General features: G+C 39.3%; 1 protein-coding gene across 1 annotated transcript in view; it reads left to right on the forward strand.

Annotated features, from left to right (window-relative positions):
* Positions 1 to 979: 979 nt before the first annotated feature.
* LOC139459774 (laminin subunit gamma-1-like) overlaps positions 980 to 18,771 on the forward strand; it is an 87,468-nt gene continuing 69,676 nt past the window's right edge. Inside the window, exon 1 of the mRNA XM_071241438.1 lies at positions 980 to 1,459. Coding sequence (XP_071097539.1) covers positions 994 to 1,459 — 466 coding nt within the window. The 5' untranslated portion in view covers positions 980 to 993. The remainder of the gene's footprint in view (positions 1,460 to 18,771) is intronic.

An 18,771-nucleotide genomic window follows, 5' to 3' on the forward strand; every position in this document is an offset into this window, starting at 1 on the left:
TTTTTCCTTCTGGTACTGGTTGCCTGTGACTGCAAATTATATTCGTCTTTTGTCAATTTTGACAATGTTCAAACTTTCATATTTCATAACCATTTCATGTTCAACTGTTACACGCAACTTCAGCTTAATGTGTGTCACTTTATAACACGCAACTTGTATTTAATGAGCAACACATATTGTATATGTTTAAGTTGGTAATTGAAACCAGGAACCCGACAACAAACAAGTACTATATATATGTACTTGATTACACAGACTACTTAATTAATTACAGTAAACTACGTTTATAACGAACACGCTTATAACGAACCGGCGGATATAACGAACTGTTTTTTGGGTCCCGTACATTTGCTGTATATATGCTGTACATATGCTTATAACGAACTACGGTTATAACGAGCTAAAATTTGTGGTCGTTATAACCGTAGTTTACTGTAATCGGTAAACATTTGTGAAAGATTCTACATACGAAAAAAATCCAGTTTTCATACCAATTAACATATAAAATCACATTGAAACTTACTACTAAACGTACTTTTACCCCGACAGATTTGATGAACTTAATTTTAAACTTGACTTCATTATTTATCTCCAAACAATAGTTAAGTTGTTTAAATTAACACGACATACAAAGTAACTTCACTTCCGACATAAAACAAATGAATTTCTCTTACGACATAAAACAAATTAATTTCTCTTAATCCTTGCCAGAGGGCATCCACAAGATGAACATCACACAGAGGCGGTGGAGCGATTCATGTGTATATGGTGTAGGTGATATCCCGTATACAGTTGCGTCACTAGCCAATCACGTAAAGTACCCTGGAGTACCATCGCTCAATTTCGTGCCTAGTTTTCTTTCACAAACCGGAGCACACAAACTAGGCCGTGATCCCTCGAAGAAGGTTTACGGTATACCAGCTAAGCCTTCGCTCAGCAAAAAGACATCCCCCTTTACCCACAATGCAGTGGTGATTTGGTCGTGAGAGAGCAATGGCGGCGTACAGTGCAGCCGGGTTGCGACAGACAACTTTGAAAAGTTGTTCGAATGGAAATACTCGAGGGAAGATGGTTTCCTTTGTTTTAGCCATCTGTCTGGGACTTTTGATGAGGACTTGCGAGGCCCAAGAGGACCCTCCAAGAGGCAGAAGCAGTTGTTATGATCGCCAGGGTCGGGCTCAGCGCTGTATGCCTGAGTTTGTGAACGCAGCTTTCGGTCTGCCGGTGGACGCCAGTAATACGTGCGGAGTTTCTTCCACCAACGAATATTGTCTGCAAACTGGAGTGACGGGAGCTACCAAGTCTTGCTATTATTGTGACGCCAGACGACCCGGGTATAACCATCCACCCGAGTTTATGACAGATTTCAACAATAACTACAACTGGACGTGGTGGCAGTCAGAGACGATGCTGGAGGATATTCAGTACCCTAAATTTGTCAACCTCACGCTCAGCCTCAGTAAGTACTTTTGTCATTATCTCCTGCACAAAGAAGTTTTTATATTTGTACCAATCATTAAAAAAACCCTGTATTTTTCACTTTTTTATTTAAAAAAAAAAGTTAAGAAAAGAATGAAAAGTTACATAACTTTTTAATTACTGTCGTGAGAACGCTTTTGGTATTAATTTTGTGAAACTATAGTTATATATCTGAGCCATAAATATAAAAAGAATTCGTTACTTTAAACGAAAGAGAAAAGAAAGTTGCATTACTTTTGTGTTGCTTTTTCTGTTGGCAAGTATTAACACGATTAAAGTAACACTTTTTTCAAGGCTTAATTGTGACTCTTTATACAATGTATAATTATTTTTATAATTTTAAGCAGTTTTATGATTGATAATATTTATTGCTCAGTTTGTAATAGTTCTTTTATCAGAAACTAACTTCAATTATAGGCTTAAATTACAAGAGAAATTCTATAATATTTTTGTACCATGAATAAAAAATACTTTAAACTTTATAATAGCTGAAGTATGTATTACCTATGATCATTGACCATGTTAACAAGCAAACTAAAAGTTCACAGAAATGATACATAACAAGTGATTAATTTAATCCTCCCAATTAAATGCCAGTTTCAATATGCTCATTTGCCACACTCAAGGAACAATCAGTTGAGCGAGGTGCAATAGGTCACAGTGAGTTACATAATAACTAAGCCCTCCGTGTTCTCCACACCCTTTGTATTGTATACAGGCAGTGATGCATGTACTGGACTTAATGGCTCCTGGTATTGGATAAGGAAAAGCATGTTTATTAGCAATTAATTGTTGTAACATTGTTTTAACTTTGCTTTTTCCCTTCCCTCTGAAAGAAACTGGTGAATATTAGTTGTTTTGACTCAACCCTAAATTCACAGTTTCAGTCCATAAATATAACAATTTGAGATTGGTTTCGTGTTTGTTTCAAACTCAATCTGTCACAATTGTGTCAGATAGATGTGTTATCATGCAATGCTTTGTTTGAAGTCCAGCTTAGCTGCTAAATGATGTATGCAGAGTTCAAAATTAAGCGTAGACACATAAAGGTCCCTATCATAACACTGATGTTATGATAAGTTAAAGAGTCAAATGTGATTGGAGCAAACTTCAATTTATAATTTTATAAAAAAACAAACTAGGTACAATATATATTCAATACATGCTGTGTTAAAGAAATATGTCATGAGAAAGACTCTGCTTGTATTCCTCCCCCCCCCCCTCCCCCCCTCCCCCCCTCCACCTCCACCTCCAGAAGTTATATATGTATGCATTGCAGCTCAATCCTTTTACTTATATATATATTTTTAAGGGGGACGGCTTACCATATGATGGGGAAGAGAAAGACAAACTTGCAACAATAGCAAGTTTTGTAATGTGAAAATGATCCATATGCATTTTACATTTTGTAATGCAATTCGCTATGTATTATGGCTGATCGCCTCGTCAGTACATGTGAGCTGAACACATTTCATACATACCGGGCAGTAATACTTCCATTGAAAGCGTTTTAAAGAGGTGAAGGAATTATGTTGGATAAGCAATATTTTTCCAGAAACTGTGTCAGGCAGCTGAATGGATCTGTTTTAAGTCTGTGTATCTATGCTTTGAAAATAGGAGATAACATTACATAACTTTACATAACTTCCAGATTTGCTTTATCTTGAAACATTGAAATAGAGTGGAACACAAAGAAACAATGTTTCCTAACAGCTGACTTTGTGTCAGTCTACTGTTTATGTAAACGTCACAAGAATCTGAAATCTAACTCCAGAGCCCTGGGCCCAACTTTATCTCTGACACATCATGTGGAGGGGGTGGGGAATTCATTAAGCAGGGGGAGCTCTAAGAGGAGGGGAGAGGGGACCGATAAGGGGGGTCAGGATCCTGGCTACTGAAGAAGAGATAAGCCAGACTAAAGTTTCCAGGGGTGGGGGACTCGAGCTGCTGTAAGCCATCTGGAGAGTGTTAGATGGGGACTATGAAATGTATGCAACTGGTGGTTTATATGCAAATATCAGAACTTCTTGGAAGAATGCTTCAAAGTCAGAATAGGATTGTACATCACTTTAGGCTTTGTTCCCACGTCAGGCTTATGCTCTGTGATATGACAGAAATACTGTTCAAAGTTGTGTTAACCCAACACACATAGACTAGGCTTGTTCTTGCAGGAAGTGACCTATTCAGTGGAGTTGATTTACAGTGCTTGATGCAGTACCATCTGTGGAGAGTTTGGTTAATACATTAGTGTGAGGTGGTCTTTGTTCACGATCATCAGACCAGTAGAAATATTCCTACATGTGTGATGAGTTAAGAAATTAGAACATTCTGATCTTGCTAGTTTGTAAAGACAGTGTTAGAAATTAAGGATGAGTGTCTAGAGGTCCTTTTCATATCCTTAGCTTTAGCAGCTAAAGGTTTGATTCTTTGAGAGGCATTTAGGAGTTGGGAATACTCAGTAAGGATAAGATATATGCTTGCTTGATATCAGTGTTAGAACCTACTCTGAAATGTCCCTCCTAATTCTAATAAAGTTGTTCATCCATACATCTTATCGTTACTTAACTTCAATGACATAATAATTTCTTACCCCAAGCAAGATTCAGTTTTGTTTAATGTATTGTTTTTCATATTCCCCATGTAAAAACATTTATTGTTTAATACTTCATGAAGACATGCTGTTTTTTAAGGATAGCTTCTGTATTCTTTGTAACAGTATACAAAGAATAAAGAAGTTGTTATCCATGAAAGAATTCAAGTCTTTATGTATTGACAAATTGTAAATGCCCATCAAAGACTTAAAAATTCATGTTGCATAATTTTCGTAGTACCCAGCTGATTATCAAGGTGATAAATTGTGCAACAGTATAACATATTGCATCGCTTAGGCGCTGAGAAGTATACATGAGATGTATCAGCCTTCAATGTTTAGCACATGTTAGGACTTGGTGATTCACAGAGCCACATGTAACAACAGTGTTTACATTCAAGCATGAGGATATTGTTTATATTGCATACTTGTGGTGACAGTGGTTAAAGTATTTGTTTCCTATTGGAAGTGGATTTCCGATGTGGTGGATTCATTCATGAATCATATCCGATGTAGTGTTGTCAGCAGGATCTGAATAGATTTTATACGCATAGATTCAATGCACTTACCAGGGATTTATATAGTGTTCCAATAAGTGCCCTGACAGGAAATTTTTGGGGAAAACATATTTTAGTTAGTTTGCTCAAATTTCTGAATGGGGTACACGTCACATGAACAAAGCCATTACATTAGTTATTATGTTATCATGATTTGGGAAATTTCTAATTCCAATTTGAGAATTTTTACTGAATATATTGTTTTGCGAATCTGCCTCTGAGCATGTCAAGATACATCCTTGATGTTTATGTGTCTTTGAACTTAATGTACAGGCAGCCCATGTAACAGATTGTGTAGGGTTACCCTTTCCAATAAAGGTTGGATGTTTCATAGACATGGTTGTAATATATGTATTGATAGGTGTAACCACATTCTGATGAAATATTGTCATACAAATCACCATTATTGGTCTGGAGGAAACGTTTGACTTAACTAGCCCGAATTTTTCTTTTGACATTATTCCCAGTAGATGTCAAGTTCTATACTGTAAGGCTATTCTTAGCTTTGTTGATGAAAACAAATTGTACTAGATTTGGTCTTTGGACCAGTGTCCAAAGTTTTTTGACTCCACTATCATATCATTATCTGTCAGCAGGCCCAATTACGCAATAAGGCCATGTTAAGATATTCTTTTGTTTTACATCCCTCACTACCAAACACCCTGCCTCACATTATTTTATTGTCCCTGCAGACAAAGAAAGTGGTCATGTGTGTTCCTTCTTTCTTCGCTTCATGAAATACAAAATAAGCAAAAACCTTTCAAAATTCAAGCTTTATGCCTTGGACACTTTGTTAATTAGAAAATATAATATATAAAAAAAAAAAATTAAAAAAAATATCATATAAAAAATAAAATACCACTTGCCTCATGTTTTAAAAAAACAGATTTTGAGGAAAATAAAAGAAGTATGCCTAAAGTGTGAACACTACAGCCAGCAATCACACTGATGGACTCCAGAAAATATTTTGTGTCAGTGAAATATTTTATAATGAAAATTCAGTTGTGTCTGTTCAGCATTGTTCATTGGGGCTTGCTTCATCATTTAAACTCTAGCCATATACAGATCTAACCAAACGTTAGGATGGTTAAGTTATCAATATGACAAATAGAGGAAATAATTAGAATCATTATACAAACTTGAGTCGTATCGAAGTTGGATATGAAAAATTACAAGCCCTGCAACGTTGTGCATGTGTAATAAAGAAGTTCTTGTCTATAATATTCCTTGACATATTATAAAGACCTAGATACTTAAATGACTAATACCCTGTTTATGTTATCTCATGGATGTTGATGTCCTCAAAATACAACTGGAAAGTAAACTTGAAGTGAATTTGCATATTTCAAATGAAAGAAGTACAGGCCCTGTGTTGAGACAAATGTCTGTCATGGTATAGAGAGTGATAAACAAGTGTGTGACACCCATCAACTTGGCAATGCTCTGGACACAGCAGGGAATATTGCTTTGTATTTCATGCCTGATATTGCCGAGGTTGGAGCACCCTAATCCAGACTTGTGACATATTTTGACATTAAACCTGTTAAACACGTAGTGAGTGTCCTGACATTTAAAAATATGCCCATGTTTGCCTCGGACAACTTTTTTCAGACCTGTTACATAATCGTATTAATGCTCAAAACTTGTTCATGAATAAAGATGAATAATGAATAAATTTGTCTTTTTGACTTGTTATAAGTCTGTCACTGTCTGGAAATATGTGTATTGTACAGATGTCATGCAGGCCAGATTCAGTTGTGTAAAGAGTGAGTGAGTTTAGTTCTATGCAGGTTTTAGCAGTGTTCCAGCAATATCATGTCAAGGACTCCAGAAATGGGCTTCACACATTAAACCCATGTGGGGAATCGAACCCGGCTCTGCAGGTGACAAACAAACACTTTAACCTCTAGGCTACCCTAACAAAGAAGCATTGATAAAAGAAATGTTTCATTGCTGGTGAAGATATCCTTGTCATGATCCCAAAATTAAACCAGCAACTTGATACAATTTCCCAGAAATGTTGATCCACTCAAGCAAGTGTGTGAAGTTTGGCCAAAGAAATAGCTGAATGAATACATGGACACAATCCCTATGAATGGACTAAGCTTGTTTCCTGCTGGAGGATAGCATTTCCTCCACACAGATTGCCTTGAGTTTTCTCATGCTCAGAACGTCTGCAGAATTTCCTGTAGCTGGTGGTGGTGATGGCTTGTATAGGTCCCAGGCTACTCCTAGGTTCCGGGATAGACATCGGAGTCCGTGTGGCCAGATCTCTCCTCTACATGTGCTTGTGCAGGATGTTTTCTTCCAGAGTTTAAATACTTGAATGTTAGATATTATGGTTGCATATTTCCTGTTTTGGCATTGTATACAAGGTAGTCTTGCCTTCACTTGTGTTACTGTTTAGCATGTTTATAAAACGTTGTGTTTGAAGAAGGGTTATCATCAATGTAAGAAATATACTTGATAATGTTGCAAGACATGAGGTAGCCTTTTGGTTAAAGCATTTTCGCTCATCTTGCCAAAGACCCGGGTTTGATTCTCAATGTGGTGTTCCCCACAGTGATATTGCTTGAATATTTCTAAACTGGCGACTGCTCTTCGAAACATATTTTGCTGTATTCTCGATTAAAAAAATTAAAACTGATAAGAAGAACACTCTGGAATGGCTTACAGTTGGCCTAGATTGTAAGGGTATAATCTTAAAACCCGTAACTGTTGTTCGGAATACCCTCTGTTAAATATTTCGTGGTGCATGGTTAGAAAACACATTCCATTTCACTTTCATGATCTGGTAAGCGACGCTCTGATTGGTTGGAAGAAAGGTCGTTCTGACGTGACCCTTAATGGGATGTCCTCAGATCTATGTTTAGCGATAGCGAGAACAAAGATCTGATTTTAATGAGATTGCATTGTATCCCAATGTGGCCAAAGACTTGCTTATGTTAATATTTGAAAAAATCATATCTTAAAAACATCCTAAAGACTCCTGAGCCTTTCCTTTCCATTTGGTGATTATTAAAGTAACTGTGTTGTGTTTCACCACAGATAACCAGTGAGTGAGTGAGTGAGTGAGTATGATTTTACGCCGCTTTAAGCAATAGTCCAGCAATATCACGGCGGGGAACACCAGAAATGGGCTTCACACATTGAACCCATGTCGAGAATCGAACCCGGGTCTTCGGCAAGACGAGCGAACGCTTTAACCACTAGGCCATTATCTTCATATCTTGTGATATAACTGGAGTACTGTTCAAAGCGGGGTTTAAACTCATTCACTCACTTCATTTAATAATAGGTCTTCAGCAACCCATGCTTGCCGTAAAAGGCGACTATGCTTGTTGTAAGAGGCCACTAATGGGATTGGGTGGTCAAGCTCGCTGACTTGGTTGATGCATGTCATCGTATCCCAATTGCATGGATCAATGCTCATGATGTCAATCACTGGATTGTCTGGTCCAGACTTGATTATTTACAGACCGCTGTCATATATCTGTAATATTGCTGAGTGAGGCATTACAAACAAACGAAAAACCTCACTTGAAGTAGGCTTTTACTAATGTACTACAAACTACCATTTTCAAATGAGTAAAAGACACAAACAAACCTACATTTATGGGATTGCCTAAATAGGAACCACAATTTGTTTTGGCCTAATTGGGTCATTTATCTCCCGAAGAATCTATCAATCATGAATCTTGGACCTGGGTTAACAGGCCTCAAAGTTGCGACTAAAATGGTAGCCAAGCAGCCTAAATTTCAGTTTGTCTACTGTCTAAAATTCAGAGTTAGCCAAATGACTACCTTGACTATCTTGTGGCGACTGAATTCTATTGCTACACATCTGTAGATACAATAATAAATAACAGCTGATATTGGAAAACACGTCTGCTAATAATTTTACTCGCAAATAATTCCTTCTAAGCGAGGATATTCCTACATAATCTAGTAACATAAATTGCGTCATTGTTCAAGTTACAAGTAACAAAATTCAAGTACAGTTTCCATTAAGATACAATTTCAAGACCAGTGCTGTAACTTATAGTATAATAGTTATTTTACAAAGATAATTTCAAATGCTTTTGGCTACCTACAATATAGGCTTGACATCTTGATTTTACCACAGGCTACCTCAGTACCTGGAAGAAAATACTTGTAGCCATATGGCTACTTGGTAAAAAATTAACTTTGAGGCCTGGTTAACAACAGAACTGCCCAGTGTGTTGTTAGCCCGATTAACCAACTTCTGTGGCCTGAGCCCGATTAACCTACTTCTGTGGTGTTAGATGGGGGACAGGGTAATCATCAGATTAGGTTGTAATAGCCTGTTCAAATGTAATCCTGGATACTGTACTACCCCCCTAGGCAAGTTGGGACATCGTCACCTGAAAAAGAGCAAGTCTTTAAGGAGAGATGTATTGATACGTTGAAAAATAGATAGTGGCATTTCTAAGATGCTATCAATGGATCAAAGTTGATGTTATGGATGTTTGCTTTTTGATCATATATTGTGGTGAACGTTTTGATATATGTTCTTTCTGGATGGTTGCCGACGTCGCCAAGTGTTCCTTGTTTCAGTTTCTGAAGAGGCTGGGTCAGAGTGAACATTAACAATTCTCTGGAGGGGTATCCTTGTGGTTAAAGCATTCGCTCGTCATGCGGAAGGCACAGATTTGATTCCCCACATGGGCACAATTTGTGAAGCTCTTTTTTGGTGTCCCCCATCGTTGTTTTGATGGAATAGTGATAAAAACAGCATAAAGCCCTACACACTCACACTGACAATTTGACATCTTGAAAAATATGAGGGCTTTTAGGTGTGAGTGAGTGAGTATGGTTTTACGCCACTTTTAGCAAATTTTCAGCAATATCACGGCAGGGGACACCAGATATGGGCTTCACCCATGTCATGAATCGAACCCGGGTCTTTGGCGTGACGAGCGAATGCTTTAACCACTAGGCTACCCAACCGCCCCCTTTTAGGTGTGACGACAAGCTCCTGGAAAACATATCTTTGTAAATTGCTTATGCAAGAATACGCAAATATTTGGTTTAATTCAATCAGATATAGAAATATGTTGGTTTTTTTTTTTCATTTTGATGATGGAACAATCCTCCATAGCAAGGCAACATCAGTAATTTTGAGATTTCAGGCACTGTGTTGTAATGCCTAAATACTTTCGTCTAAGTATCAATGTTTAGCAGACATAATTTATGACATACAGCAACACTTTCTGTAGACAAGTTTCTTTGGATAAAGATAGAAGACCCTTCCAATGCTATTGTTGGCATTGTGACATTGTCCATTAAACCATCTAACTGAAGAAAGATGTGTCAAGCGACTTTCTCTTTGAGATGTTCTTGAGTCTTACTGGGTGACTAATTTCAAAGTGACCGTGGTATATTCCCTATAACAGCATGCTGGGCTGTATAATAGATATGAATGTGGGTTTCTCTGTTTATTGTCTGGTAGAGGCATGGGATGTGGGTCAGTGTAGGGAACTCTTATCTGCCCCAGTTGTCTCATCTGTTGGCGAGCTGGTAGCTGCTGGTAGCTGCTGGTAGCTGCTGGTGTATTCATAGCCATATCAGCCAGCTTCCCATGGAATAAATTGTCACAGTACAGCCAACTTTATATACATAGTCACAGAATAATGAGTGCGTAAGCAATATGTGACAGCAAGGAGTCTGATGTGTCACAGAAACCTGTGGATAATAAAGATTGGACCCACAAAACCAGTGACTGAAAGAGTGAACAATGACCCGCTCCATTGGGATAAAATTACAGAGCTACAGATAAGCAGCATATTTGTGTATACCCCCCTCAAATAATTTAAAATGCAATTACTTTCAATTAACTTGCATACAGAAACACATGCATTAAATGAAAAACTCAAATGTTTTAAAACAGCACCCGTAAATACCCAATGAAGTTTCTTCAGCATGCAATAAAGGAGCTAATTTTTGAAACACAATTACGAACTAGTTTACTTTCCGAGTCAAGCCTAAATATCAAGAACAGTTATATACATCTAAAACATTATTTCATTTATTATAAAATGTTTTCACTAATTTTGGGAAATACCCAATAGAGTGATGAATAGATGAGTGAAAAGATATTGGTTACCCAATGAAAATGTAATAACGCAATTAAAATAGAAAAAACCTGTGAGTAAAAATTCAATTGCTCAAAAAGTTTCCTGGAGCTCTGAATTTCATGCATGTCAAGTCAGAGATCCTGACCAGCCAATTACCATTTCATTTGGCTTTTGCCAGCAGGAAGTACTGGAACCTATTTTGACCTGGAGTTCCCATAGGATAGTAGCCACCAAGGTATATGTAGTCTATCAACGGCCACCATTGCACATATGTATGATCTATAAACAGGCACTGGAGGTATGAGGATATATGATTTATTAACAGGCAAGATGGTATACCTAGTATCTGAGGTTGAAATGTTTCAGCTAAAAGTGATTGTCAACATTCAGTTCACAGCTGTCCATCATTTGTACAAGGTGCTGTGTAATTTAACACCTGACAGCCAAACCTGTCAAGACGGACATGGAAAAGCATATATACCTCACACCTCTGGTGTACAGTGACAAAATAATTGGATTATCAGAATGGCATTGAATTTCTCTGCATGCTTGCATTGTAGAGATCCCTTTACCTAGAAATGTGACATGGTTGAGAGTCTTTGTCTTGGTTGTAACTTGACCATTGGTCATCTGTATGGGAATCTCGCCCTAGTGTTGATCCTGGCTTTCTTGGGGTGACCCCTTGTCCCTTGGTCAACACTGAGGGGGAGGATACTGTCCCTCGTGGCCATTAGCAGCATGGCCACAGGAGATGGCTGTTTTGGGAACACTTAAGGTGTTTGTACATGTAGACTTACTTCCCAGACCTCACAAGTGGGTTAGATATAGACTTGCTTCCAGACCTCACAAGTGGGGTAGATATAGACTTGCTTCAAGACCTCACAAGTGGGGTAGATATAGACTTGCTTCCAGACCTCACAAGTGGGGTAGATATAGACATACTTCAAGACCTCACAAGTAGGGTAGATATAGACTTGCTTCAAGACCTCACAAGTGGGGTAGATATAGACATACTTCCAGACCTCACAAGTGGGGTAGATATAGACTTGCTTCAAGACCTCACAAGTAGGGTAGATATAGACTTGCTTCAAGACCTCACAAGTAGGGTAGATATATACTTGCTTCCTGACCTTACAAGTGGGGTAGATAGAGACTTACTTCCAGACCTCACAAGTGGGGTAGATATAGACTTGCTTCCAGACCTCACAAGTGGGGTAGATATAGACTTGCTTCAAGACCTCACAAGTGGGGTAGATATAGACTTGCTTCCAGACCTCACAAGTGGGGTAGATATAGACATACTTCAAGACCTCACAAGTAGGGTAGATATAGACTTGCTTCAAGACCTCACAAGTGGGGTAGATATAGACATACTTCCAGACCTCACAAGTGGGGTAGATATAGACTTGCTTCAAGACCTCACAAGTAGGGTAGATATAGACTTGCTTCAAGACCTCACAAGTAGGGTAGATATATACTTGCTTCCTGACCTTACAAGTGGGGTAGATAGAGACTTACTTCCAGACCTCACAAGTGGGGTAGATTTAGACTTGCTTCAAGACCTCACAAGTGGGGTAGATATAGACATACTTCCAGACCTCACAAGTGGGGTAGATTTAGACTTGCTTCAAGACCTCACAAGTGGGGTAGATATAGACTTACTTCCAGACCTCACAAGTGGGGTAGATATAGACATACTTCCAGACCTCACAAGTGGGGTAGATATAGACTTGCTTCCAGACCTCACAAGTGGGGTAGATGTGCAAGCATTGGGTGACCTATTATGTCCTGTCCTGGGATACCCACAGGGCTGTCAAAGGTGGGTTGAGTGATTTGGGTTTAACGTTGCTTTGAACAGTATTCCAGTTATATCACAGCATCAGAGAGCAGTGAGGAAGCCAATACGGAACATTCCATCTCTGACAGGAATAGCACCATCAAAGGTTATATATATATGAAACTATTACAGTAATAAAATGTAATTCTGATGGAAAAGAAAGCAGTGAAGCTATGTCATCGGTTGCTTAATGTGCTGATAAAGAACTAATGTTGGTCACCGTTCCACAAACTGATTGTATAGCGCTTATACGATCGTAACTCCCATACTTTAACATAGACTTACAGATTTGGATGTATGAATTTGGAGAATGAGCCCCTTGAAGAAGCGCACCCTGACACCCTAGACGAGATTAAGTGGCCGCTCATGTCTCTGGTTTCTGAAGCAGCAGCTGGCACAGATTTAAGAGGACAATAGGATATAGTGTGATTCATTCATGGATGGATGGATCTGTTCAAGGCCTATTGTTACAAATCTACTGATTGTTAGATCTGGTAACAGTGATTCAGCCTATAAAGAAGGTGTGAATGGCGGTCTAGCGTCTGGAGGTTGATCGTAGTGTTTGATTTGTGGCAGTGATGGGCTTCCTGCATCCTGTTCCACATAGGGATCTTAGTGTTAAGATCATCGTAACTTCAACACTTCGTAGCATTAAGATCACTTTGTGGAACAGGACCTGAGTGATTCAAGTATATAGAAGGCTGCAATACCCCATGGACTTATGACAGTCATAGTGTTGAGATCACTATTAGGAACAGGAGCCGATTGATACCAGTATTGAGAAGGCCCCAATATCCCATAGACTTAGGACATAGTATTGAGATACTTTGTAGACTGGGGCCTGAGTGATTCCAGTGTTGAGAAATCTTCCATACCTCACAGACTTTCAACAGTCGTTTCGTTATCTTTTCTCTGTGGAACAGGAGCTGGGTGATGTCAATGTAGACAGACCCCAATACCCCACAGATGTATCGTTATCGTCTAACTGTGGAACTAGACTTAGTGATTCCAATATAGAAGGCCTGATACCCCCTGCTTTCAGCATGAAGAAATCTCCCCATGCCCCATAGGCTTACAACAGTCATATCGTTATCATCTCTCAGTGGAACTGGACTTGGTGATTCCAATATAGAAGGCCCGATACCCCATGCTTTCAGCATGAAGAAATCTCCCAATGCCCCATAGACTTATGGCATTCACACCGTTATCATCTCTCAGTGGAACTGGGCTCTATGATTCCAATATAGAACGCCCGATACCCCATGCTTTCAATGGTTACGAAATAGTGATTGGATGGTGACAATGGATGCTGAGAATGGATAGTGTTTGAACTGGAAGACTGTAATGGATAAATTTATGACAAGTTTATGAAATCTTGACCAGTCCCCTCAAGTGCTCCTATCTCCTTGCATCAAGCTGGTTACTGTTCACTGAGAGGCTAGACTAACATCTACTCTCTGAAATAAACAAATCGTACAGAAAAAAAATAGTTGTTAAATTATCTTAATAAAAAGGAGCCCAGAGATTCTTCATTTCCTGATACTGCAATAATCTAGACTTGCCCAACATTATAGACTTGCATGGGCTGTATTTGATGTATTTGTATCAGGGTCTGTAAGACAGACTAACTGAGAGGCCTACAGACTGGACCAAGTGCTGCCAACCTATCTGTGACGTGTCTAGCTCCTCCTGATAGGGCCAGAGTGGGTCTGATTTATGGGGCATTTCACTCCCTTTATCAAGATCTAAACACTTGTACTACCACTCTACTACACATATTGTGACCTACATTACAGACAAATGTTTTTCGCTGATATGACTTTTGCTGCTGTTTTGGTCGTACATACTGGTTTCATTAACTGGTCAACAAATACTGTTTCATTAGTATTAACCTATACTTGTTTGTGTGTGTTTAACGCTTCACTCTGCAATTTTCCAGTTTTATGATGGTGGCTTGTGAATAATCAAGTCTGGACCACACTATCCAGTGATTGACATCATGTAATTGTAACATCATCAATCATTTAGCATGATGGTTTGGCGTAGCTGCCGGTACCCACAAAAGGGGAAAATGTTCAAATATATATTTGACATAATAGATTAAGTTTAATGATACGAAAGAATCATGCCATGACAGATATGCTGTAGTAATATGAAAGAATCAGGTGTTCTTTTTACTTCTTTCGAGTAGTAAATATGTTTGGCCTCGTGTGAGCATGGTAAGACAAAACAGGGAACCTTTTACATTGACAAGAATGTATGCACTGTAACACACACTACATCAGTCTTTAAAATTCCCACTAGTCTGCTAGCCCAAGACAAAATTGTACTGGAGGGCATGGGTGGCCCAGTCGTCTAAGGCGCCGCGATTTGCTGTGCAGAGTTGCGTCCCTTGGGCAGAAACCTATTATTGTGGGTTCGAATCCCCGTTCGCCCCGATTATGTTTCTAGGTTTGTCAGCACCATACCCGTGCTCATGGGGTTTCACCGAAGCGGTAAATGTCTGAGACCTGCATCACTTCAGACTTTCCTCCCACATTAAGCTGACACGCTGTGATATAACTGGAATAATATTGAAAGCGGTGTTAAACCAAACACTCACTCACTCACTTAATTGTGCTGAGGATGAGTAGGAATCCAGTAAGATCCAATCAAGAATGCTGCAAATTAGAATGGAATAAAACTGACTGAAAATGTAATAATAGTAAACAGTTTTGTCTGGTTCAGGACAAGCTACAGGCTCTGACGACGTGTGAAAAAAGGTTGTCACTTGTCCTCAGGACTAGTTTCAAGAAAACCAAATTTCTAAGGCTGCACACCATTCTTGGTTAAAAAAAACTGTTTATCAAATCTTGATATTGTTGAAAGTGATGTAGTGCATTGCCCAGGGCATCAGCGTGAAGTTGACAGCCTGGCTGCTGCATGGTCGGTACATCTCTGAAAGTGTTCAGTGTTGTCAGCGATGGCCGATTCCTCGACTCAGCGTTATGTTACAGCATCGGAAGTGTGTGAGTCAGGCCTGTAAGTGGCTCAAGTGGGAACCAGCTTCTGAAGGTTGCCAGGGCTCTTGACTGTGTAGGTCAGCCTCCTTCAAAGGGAAATATTGGGATTTGCATGTGATAATTGTCTGAATATGTCTTTTGGATTCAATGCTATGTATTGGTACCTACGGTCATGGTATTAATATGTGCAGTCATTTTAGTGATGTGTATGGTGATGCTTTTAGGGATTTCCTAGACTTGCTGGGATGCCGATATACAGCCAAAGTTCTGCAGCTCATGTCGGTAAAACTTTCCAAAACTGGAAATACAAATTTTCCATGTCATGTTATATAATTACAACTAAGGTTATGACTTGTATTTCAATGACAATTTCAACAAAATATTGATAATTTCCCAAATTCCTTGCCTGTTTGGAACCCTGGATGAATCCCTGGCTGTTCATAACAACACATACATAGTCCATGTAGTCATGATGATCAGACATATAGTCATACATACTCCCCTTTGCACTCAGGGGTAGGTCCCCACACAAGTATCTGGACCATCAGTGTGTCCTTGCAGTTCCACCAAGATCAAACCCTGTCACATTGCCTCGTCCATCAATGCTTTGATTTCAGTGTTATTTGTGTTGGAATTGGTAGTCTTTTGGGTATGTTTCAAAGAGAACTGGAGCAGATATCATTTTAGACAATACAGAAAACTCTTGGAAACTACCAAGAAAGGCTGTGACTGATAACAACAGTGCCCGTGCCTAATGTACTGAGTGCCCCTGTTAGCTAGTGGCTCCGTGCAGTGACCCCCTCGGGATCAGTGGGTAATCCAACTGGATGCCTGCACATCTTCACATAGACACATTAACACCTGGCTGACAACTGGCGGCAGAACAAACTGCTGATGGTACTGGGCTGACTTGTCACAAGTCTCTGGGGCTGACTTCTTGTTGTAATACCCATTCCACTAAAATAAATTGTATAACACAACATAGCTAACAGGCTCAGGAACGTGATGCCACAATGACCATGGTAAAACTGCCTCACCAACATGTCACAATGACCATGGGATAACTGCCTCACCAACATGTCACAATGACCAATGATATAACTCCCTAACCAACATGTCACAATGACCATGGTATAACAACCTCACCAACATGTCACAATGACAATGATGTAACAGCCTCACCAACACGTCACAATGACCATGGTATAATTGCCTCACCAACATGATGTCACAATGACCATGATATAACTCCCTGACCAACATGTCACAATGACCATAGTATAACTGCCTCACCAACATGTCACAATGACCATGGTATAATTGCCTCACCAACATGATTTCACAATGACCATGGTATAACTGCCTCACCAACATGTCACAATGACCATAGTATAACTGCCTCACCAACATGATGTCACAATGACCATGGTATAACTGCCTCACCAACATGTCACAATGACCATGGTATAACTCCCTAGCCAAACATGATGTCACAATGACCATGGTAGAACTCCTTAACCAACATGATGTCACAATGACCAATGGTATAACTTGACCAAATTCATTTACTCCATGGAAGTCATTGTTTCATTATGCAAATTCTTGTCCTGATGATCTCATTCAGGAAACATCTTTTGATCTCTGAAATGGATAATTTGGTGATTAGTCACTTCTCTTTGAAGGTAAAACATTTCTGTTAATAGTTCTCCCAACTGACACAGCAAACCTTAAGGGAGTTTCATTACAAAAGACTGTTGGATTTTTCTAGGCCTTTGGTGTTGTGGTAGGTGTGTTGATTAATGGAAAGACTTTGGATGACGTATAACCCACACATCTTTATCTCTACACTTACCAATTGTCAAACTGTTAATGTTTCATCATGTTCATGCTCAAGAATTTAATAATAGAAGATAATAAGTAATAGGTTTTTGAATAGCTCTGGTCAGGTGTAGCTGTGTTTCAAAGTGTTCAAAGGAAAGCACCTGTCTGATTGAATCAGTGAAATATGTGTACCATTTGTGAGTCTGTTTCACTGTTTGCTTGCCTCAGCCCACACACATGCTGGTCCAGGTGCTCCACATGCCTGGGCCTCCAAATTGGGAAGTTACAACATTTTTTCTCGTCTGAGTGAGCCAGCAATAGCCCTGTCTGTGTCAGTGTTGGGTACACCCTCTTGCTGGCCTGGTGACACCGGTTGAGCTGGACGACATGTCACTTAGGCTGTAACACTCATCAATGGAGGAATGAACTTGAAGACCTACATCAGATATTAAGTGGGTGATAGGTAGCACTGTGGTTGGTTCGTCAACTCATGTAGAAAATCCAGGTTGACTCCTCACTTGTGTATCGAGGTTGAATCCATTGTAAGTGTCCTCATCAAGATATGGTTGAATAGTTTAAGCTAAACCCTAGAAACAGCTACTTAGAATGTGAGAAAACTTTGACACTGGACATGATCTGTGTAATTTTACCACTTGTACTTGTGTGTCCCTTTAATGAAAAATCATCAGGATCTGTTGATACTACTTCTGATTCGAATGATTTCTCCTAATAAACCATGTTGTGGCTGATATTTATATCTCTATAATTTTGATAATGACCTATTGTTGCATCAGTTTTAGTTGTTAAAATGCGTGTTCAGAATGGCCACTAAATTCCTGGTTCATAATCAGCTGAAGTGTGACATCGTCATAATGTTTTAATTTGTGGTCATGATGAAGGCCAGACAACGGAACATGGTTTGTGTGTGTGAGGCCTGAACCTGTATGAATTGTACCTTCAGAAAGGACTCTTCAAGACGATCAGGGCTCCGTTTAAGCAACTTGAGTTACCTTGCATCAGGTGCATGTTGACATGATAACCTAGTTGTCCCAGACAAACCAAAGTCCCTTAAATTCATCAAAGTTGAAACATAGACATGATAGTTGCATAAACTAGTCTAACTATATAAACTTGTATTGCTGTAAAACATCATAGGAACATGTGCACATAATCTTGAAGAAACCACAGTTTGATGATGTCAAGACCAGAAACTGACAAGAAATGACCCATAACGCAGGGACTAGTGGTGTGGTATTGTATATATATAAAGCTTAGATGCAGTGAGCATGTTCTAGAGCTGGGACGGATAACTCGGGGTACCTGGGTCGGGTGGCTAGTGAGTAGGACCTTGGTACCCACAGGACTACCCGGACCCGTGGTTAGTCAC

This window comes from Haliotis cracherodii, unplaced genomic scaffold (genome assembly GCF_022045235.1).
Source record: "Haliotis cracherodii isolate W230 unplaced genomic scaffold, xgHalCrac1.p SCAF_13, whole genome shotgun sequence".
Classification (NCBI taxonomy): Eukaryota; Metazoa; Mollusca; class Gastropoda; order Lepetellida; family Haliotidae; genus Haliotis; species Haliotis cracherodii.